The sequence below is a fragment of the Pholis gunnellus genome (genome assembly GCF_910591455.1).
Source record: "Pholis gunnellus genome assembly, chromosome: 3".
In the NCBI taxonomy this organism is placed as follows: domain Eukaryota; kingdom Metazoa; phylum Chordata; class Actinopteri; order Perciformes; family Pholidae; genus Pholis; species Pholis gunnellus.
In genome coordinates, this window is record NC_136529.1 from 29,178,117 (window position 1) to 29,185,616 (window position 7,500).

At 47.8% G+C, this 7,500-nt stretch overlaps 1 protein-coding gene across 1 annotated transcript in view; it reads right to left on the reverse strand.

The window, feature by feature from the left end:
* ripor3 (RIPOR family member 3) overlaps positions 1 to 7,500 on the reverse strand; it is a 24,961-nt gene that overhangs the window by 5,044 nt on the left and 12,417 nt on the right. The window contains 14 exon segments of the mRNA XM_079186576.1: positions 40 to 204; positions 724 to 853; positions 961 to 1,096; positions 1,169 to 1,302; positions 1,373 to 1,547; positions 1,549 to 1,607; positions 2,609 to 2,672; positions 2,753 to 2,932; positions 3,932 to 4,104; positions 4,230 to 4,356; positions 4,672 to 4,817; positions 5,084 to 5,209; positions 6,710 to 6,753; positions 6,859 to 6,922. Of these exon segments, the coding sequence (XP_079042702.1) occupies positions 40 to 204; positions 724 to 853; positions 961 to 1,096; positions 1,169 to 1,302; positions 1,373 to 1,547; positions 1,549 to 1,607; positions 2,609 to 2,672; positions 2,753 to 2,932; positions 3,932 to 4,104; positions 4,230 to 4,356; positions 4,672 to 4,817; positions 5,084 to 5,209; positions 6,710 to 6,753; positions 6,859 to 6,922 (1,723 nt within the window).

A 7,500-nucleotide genomic window follows, 5' to 3' on the forward strand; every position in this document is an offset into this window, starting at 1 on the left:
ATAAAGAAGTAAAGGAGGTGCAGCTCAGAGCTTCAGTACCTTTGTCCGACCGGCCCGGCTGCCTGGCCTTCAGCTTGTGGGTGTAACGTTTCTTCAGCGTCCTGCAGAAAACGCCGGAGACGCAGCAGAACGGAGACACGCCGTCCGTCACGCAGTCGTCCCAGAACAGCAGCACCTCCCTCGACCTCTGGGCCCCGGGGAGCACTGAGGAGGAGACATGAAGGTCTCGTGAGGACTCGATGAGCTCCTGGTTCTGATCATGTGACTGTTCATTCTAACGTAGCTGCTATTGTAATATTCACGACCGCCCCTCATGATGACGGGGTCCTGTGGAGATGTTTGCTGAGAGGACGGAACGAATCAGCACTCAAGATGTGACTTGAGCAGAGCCTGAAGGCATCATGATGTCACTGAAGTGAACCTCCGTTGGTTAGCCGTTAGCGGCTAACGTTACTAGCTCTCCTCCTGTTGGTTTAAACACTGATTGGTTGTTTACAATGAAACATGATCAGAGATCAGAGACTAGAAACACAGATTTAACTAAATATTGGAGAACGATCATCAGTAAAACTTAATCTGAGGTTCAACATTCTGTAAATCTGAAGCGTGTTTCTGTCTGAAATGTTTCTGTATTTAACCAGAACAGGATGATTCTACACCAAATGAAGCTGTTGGACATGATTTCATGTGTTAATCACTTCTCTACCAGACTAACAGACTCACTGTCTGCAGCAGAGATGCTGCTCTTCTTCTCCAGCAGCACACAGCTGATTCTCTGCAGGACGTCAGCTTGGAGAGTCACTTCCTGCAGCAGGTCCGTCCTGGAGGGGCTGAAGTCGGTCGCTGTGATCATCTGAGGAGACGTTTTGATGGTTGGACGTTGAAAAGAGACACAGAAGACGGAAACATTGATGTAAAAAGTTGATGAACGAGGACGAAGCTCATAGAAACGCAGCGTACCTGCAGCAGGATGCAACAAATATCCAGGTGAGTCTCAAGAGCCTGGTCGAGACCCCAATTCCCAGAAGTCAGCGGGGCGACGAGCGACTCTTCCTCAGGAGTTGATTGGCCGAGTCTTCGCTGCAGAGAGCTGACGCTGAGGGATGAAGACGGAGAGATGTTCAGATCTCCGTGCTGTGTATTGATTATTGATCCGTGATCTACTCACCCGCTGTCCTTCAGCCTCAGGCTGCCCAAACAGGAAGTGTTGTCGTCATGTGACAGGAAGTCAAAGCTGCCCAGCACTTCTTCCACAGCAAGCATCTCCTCTGAAGACGAGCCTCTCAGCAGAGAGAGGTTGTTCTGAAAGGTGAACACGTGTTAGAAACATGGAGCACAGGTGTGTGTATAAGTACACACACCTGTGTGGTACCTTCAGGATGGTGGCCAGGTGCAGGACCTGGTGGTCCAGGTGTCTGAGCTCCTTCTCAGAGCAGCTCTGGTTCCTTAAGGTCTTCTCCAGCTCCACCATCAGGGCTCCCAGCCGGACGGCCTGGGCCCTGCGCTGGGCACCACTCACCGCCGGGGACGGGGGGGGCGGCGGGAGAGAAGGAGCTCAAGGTCGTGGGGGAGGTCGTGGGGGAGGTCGTGGGGGTCGGGGCGGAGTCCTGCAACAAACGTGGGGGAATTAAAATTAGGAGTCCAGAGAGAAGAAACCCTCGTAACACAACAAATATCAGAATATTTTAGTTGTTGGAAAACAAAAGAGACAAAACAGAGAAAGTCACATCGCACACAACACAATTACATTTTCTTTTGTTGTTTGCAATGTATTGATATCATATTTCATATCTTGTAAAAACATCTTGTCAATAATATTTTACGTAGTCATATCTTATGCATATTAATTTTATGTTCTCTGTAATATTCTGACATTTTAATATTATATAGGTGGAGGCTATTGTATATCTCTGTTTGTTTGTTTATTTATATTTTATTGTTTGAACTGCACCGGACCGTCTCGGTGAAGAGAGAGCTGAGCCGGGCTCAGCTTAGAGATCGGACATCAGGAGGGAACTTGGAGTCGAGCCGCTGCTCCTTCACGTCAAAAGGAGTCAGCTGAGGTGGTTCAGCATCTGATCAGGACGCCTCCTGGACTCCTCCCACTGGAGGTTTAACGGGCACGTCCAACTGGGAGGAGACCCCGGGGAAGACCCAGAACACGCTGGAGGGATTAATCTCCCAGCTGGCCTGGGAACGCCTCGGGACCCCCCAGAATGAGCTGGACCATGTTGCAGAGGGAAGTCTGGGTCAGCCTGCTGGGCTGCTGCCACCAAGACCCGACCCGGATAAGCGGAGGAACATGGACGGATGGATGGATGTTTGAATCGTGCAAAATAAATAAACTAAACTAAACCATGTCACTTTTAAACGTATGTAGGAACTAAAACAGAAGCTCCAGGACCAAAGAAGATGTGTTGATCCTGAAAACAAGAGTGAGGAAAAGCTTCTTTTCTGAAGATCTGAAGGTCATCAAGACTCTGAGGAAACACTTAAACTCACACGAGACTGAAGGACAATAAACTGAAGCTTTTTTTTTTCATTTTCAGGAATGAATTCTGCAGCTGAATGTGTCTTGACTCTCATGGAGCCTCCAGGTGGGTTTTACCTGAACCTGAACCTGGACTGGGTCCTGGTCTGTGTTCTTTCTGAGGATGTCAGGAGTGCTGGACCTGAGTGACAGAGAGACCTCCATTAATCTGTTATGATGAGAGGATTCAGCAGATACACATCTAGACAGTAAAATAATCACCTCTGTAGAGAAACCGTCTGACTCGTATCTAACTCACTCCCCCACTCCTCCTCCTCTTCCCTCCTCTTCCTCGTCTCCTTCTCCTCTGAGGAAATGTCCAGGAGGGACAGCTGAGTCTGGCTTCCTCCCAGACTGGTGTCCTGACTGTGGCTGGAGGGGAAGCTGTGAGTCCGCCTGAGACTGGAGGAACAGATTTGAGATGAAATCTATTATTCAAACATAAAAAAGCATTAAAGCCTGATACCTCTGAGGCTCTGAGTCTGATACCTGTAGAGGCTCTGAGTCTGATACCTGTAGAGGCTCTGAGTCTGATACCTGTAGGGACTCTGAGTCTGATACCTGTAGGGACTCTGAGTCTGATACCTGTAGAGGCTCTGAGTCTGATACCTGTAGAGGCTCTGAGTCTGATACCTGTAGAGGCTCTGAGTCTGATACCTGTAGAAGCTCTGAGTCTGATACCTGTAGAGGCTCTGAGTCTGATACCCGTAGAGGCTCTGAGTCTGATACCTGTAGAAGCTCTGAGTCTGATACCTGTAGAGGGTCTGAGTCTGATACCTGTAGAGGCTCTGAGTCTGATACCTGTAGAGGCTCTGAGTCTGATACCTGTAGAGGCTCTGAGTCTGATACCCGTAGAGGCTCTGAGTCTGATACCTGTAGAGGCTCTGAGTCTGATACCTGTAGAGGCTCTGAGTCTGATACCCGTAGAGGCTCTGAGTCTGATACCTGTAGGGACTCTGAGTCTGATACCTGTAGAAGCTCTGAGTCTGATACCTGTAGGGACTCTGAGTCTGATACCTGTAGGGACTCTGAGTCTGATACCTGTAGGGACTCTGAGTCTGATACCCGTAGAGGCTCTGAGTCTGATACCTGTAGGGACTCTGAGTCTGATACCTGTAGAAGCTCTGAGTCTGATACCCGTAGAGGCTCTGAGTCTGATACCTGTAGAGGCTCTGAGTCTGATACCTGTAGAGGCTCTGAGTCTGATACCTGTAGAGGCTCTGAGTCTGATACCTGTAGAGGCTCTGAGTCTGATACCTGTAGAGGCTCTGAGTCTGATACCTGTAGAGGCTCTGAGTCTGATACCTGTAGAGGCTCTGAGTCTGATACCTGTAGAGGCTCTGAGTCTGATACCTGTAGAGGCTCTGAGTCTGATACCTGTAGAGGCTCTGAGTCTGATACCTGTAGGGACTCTGAGTCTGACACCTGTAGGGACTCTGAGCCCTGTGGGTCGGTGTGACGTGTGACGGGTCGGACAGGTAGCTGATCAGAGACACGCCTCCTCTGCTTGGTCGACCTTTAGAGACCAGAGACGGGAGGGAACCTTCTTCGTCCTGCAGCTCTCGCATCATTGACTGCAGACGAAGAAGAAGAAGAACCATGGAGAGAGAAATAAATCATCTATTCTGGGTACCACTACATGTTGTGTTAAGAAGGACCATGTATGAATATACGTGTATATGTGTATCTGTATACTCACTATGAAGTACTTCTCCGTGAAGGACGGAGTACTCGGTGCCGTCCAGCTGTAAACTGAACTCTTCCTGCTGGACACCGACTGTCTGCTGACTGAGAGCGGCCTCATCCTCTCAGTGCTGTCGAAGGGACTGCAGGTACAAATACACACAAATATTTAGATTACAGTAATGATATTTAAATCATTGTATCGACCCCTCCATTCATCAGTTATCTATCAGACTCTGTTCTTAGACTGTGGGAACATTCACTTCTCTCATGTTGAAGTTTGTCGTCCTGCTTTAAATTCATCTGACGAGTCTTTTATTCTGAAGTTGCTCTACAAATGTCCCACAGCTGTGAATCTGAACTGAGACTCATTTAGAGGCTCAGAGTCTGTGTGTGTGTGTGTGTGTGTGTGTTATGTGTGTCTCTGGATGTGTGTGTGTGTGTGTGTGTGTTCATACCTCCAGCGGACCTCCAGCTGGAGTTTGATGGTTCCTAGCTCCGTGACGTCCACCAGCATCAGTTGAGGTTTCGACACGAAGAAGTCTGCGCTGGCACACGTTACCATGCCGACCAGCAGCCAACCCAAACCCTTGGCCTCCGTCACCTGACACGAAACACGAGTCAGCTGACACACGGGATACGTATTTCTAATACAGCAGGAATACTACACAAGTATTCTAGTCCTTACTAAAAGTAGATAGCTCTGTGTCTTGAATATGTGGCAGGATGAGCCCAGTGCATTCTGGGTAAATATCACGTCTTCCCTTCTACTTCTACCCAGTTTATGGACCGACCTTCTTTAAGTACAGGACGAGAGTAAAAGTACCTACAGAAAGAAGGCATTATGGGTATTCTGTGTGTATGTGTTACCTTGATCTCAAAGTTGTGGTGTATGTGCGGGAGGAAGACCATCTCCTCTTCGTCCCAGGACTGCGTGTCGTCTGATTCGATCCTCCCTCTGATCCTCCATCGCTGGCGGCCCAAACGCACCACCACCTGGTGACATCATTGACACATCATGTGACATCATCGAGACATCATGTGACATCATGTGACATCATGTGACATCTTGGAGATGCAAAAAGGTAAACGTCTTCCGACCGACTGCACTTCAACGCTAAGTACATTACACACTACTAAGTACACTACACACTACTAAGTACACTACACACTACTAAGTACTCTGCTGTACACTACTAAGTACACTACAGTGGTGGGCCGTCAGGGCTGCTGTTCTAAACAGAATCACAAAGTTAGAGCTATTTTATAATTTTATATTTTTTCTTAAATACACTACATGTATTATAATTTATATAAATATTTTCCCCATTATCTTATGTTCTCATTGCACAGCTACTGTGCTCCTCAGCTGCTCTGCTTCAGTGCAGCTTGTTTTAAGTAGAGCTTTGATCCAATCAGAGTTCACCTCTGTGTCTCTAGGTAGAAGAGAGGCCCCAGGCCTGCAGACTCACCAGTGCTTCCATGTGCAGGTTAAGTGAATGGGGACGATATTGTTGATCGTCATAGTGTTCAACCAATCAGATCTTTAGTTTGACATGTTGGGCGTATTCTTTGACGTGTCAGAGCTGCTAGCTGGCCTACAGCTACGTCAGCATTACGTGCAGCTCAGTTTTCAGCAGCAGCTCTGCAGTGAGGTGCAGCGTGTGCTGTGATTGGTCAGTGGGCGAGCACGTGACTATTGTTAAACGAAACTTAACTTGGCCAGCAGAGCTTAGTTGGAGGAGTAAGAGTTCAAATTAAAAGAAATTATAACATTTGTAGGGTTTTGCTTGGTGTAGTTTATTTCTTTATTTACCGAGCTTTGTTTTTTCAACACTCAACGGCTGAATAAGGAGGAGAAACGGATTCAGTGGTGGAGTTTCTGACAACGTCTTCCTCAAGAAAGACGTTTGAGGAAAAGCTGGACATGGTGAGAAATGGTCAGTGAACACAGCTGCAGCGCTGACTCAGCAGGAAGAGGATTTGTATGAACGTGTTTCTTGCTGACAGCGTCGGAGAAGCGTTGCACATGTTCTGGCTGGTTTGGAGCTATGCTACGCTAACCTGAGGACACCATAGCATTTGAACACTTTTGGAGAGACTCGAGTAGATCTACAACTCACACAGGGAAACATCTCCACAACCGCGGCCCGACGAGCGGTCAGCGCCGGCCGGCCGTGTCGTTTGTATGAATAGTATTTGAATGGCTCGTGCTCTTATGTGGTGGAATTCACCTGTAGTAGGACAGCACAGAAGGCCCAGGTACACAACGCACGGCCCACCACTGGTTTACTACACACTACTACGTACATTAGAGCACTACGCTGTGGACTACTCAGCACACTACAGAACCCTCCTTCCCTCCGTCCTCCTGCAGAGGAGGTTCTAGATTGTTGTTCTCATGTTTGACTCTTTTCACTGAAACAAAGTGATGATGATGATGATGATGATGATGATGATGATGAAGATGATGATGAAGATGATGATCTCTCTCACCTCGTACTGGTCTCCAGGGCAGAGCCGAGCGAAACCAATCAGACCTGCAGGTTAACACACATGTCAGACAGTTAGTGTGTCACTGATACCTGTGTGTGTGTGTGTGTGTGCGCGTGCGTATGAGTGTGTATGAGTGTGTGTGTGTGTACCCTTCATCTTGATGTGAAGCTCTCCCAGCAGGATTTCTAACTCTTCCTCCATAACTGACATGTCCTGCAGAGAGAAACTTCACATGAAACACTTTTCTGTGCACAGCAGATACAAGAGGGTCAAAGTTGTCATGATGAAGTCTTATGTCCTAATAGAACCACAACACTACGTTCTGTACGGCTGCAGAACGAACTCAATGTAAATATGGAACCTTTGGAACCTTCATGTGTTCAGTGCCTGAAGGATGTTCTGTGTCCTCTCTGAGGGTTGAACATGTTCCTCCACAGAGCGAGGAGCCTGAAGGCCTCGTTACCTGGAGGTCATGTCATGTGGGCGACTGTGGCTGAGTGGAGAGCCGTCCTTCAATCAGAGGATCGGTGGTTCGATCCCCGGCTCAGGCTCCACTAGTTGCATGTCGATGTGTCCTTTTGGCGTTAAGCAAGACACTTAACCCCAAAATGTCTCCCGTAGCTGAGCCTACGGTGTATGAATGTGATAGATACTGAATTGTACGTCGCTTTGGATAAGAGCGTCTGATGAATGACTGTAATGTAAAAGTCAATACTGCTTGAATGTATTTTATTTAAAACCTTGGTTTCGAGTTTAGAAGAGTTTAAAATCATATCGATGAGACCCGTTTA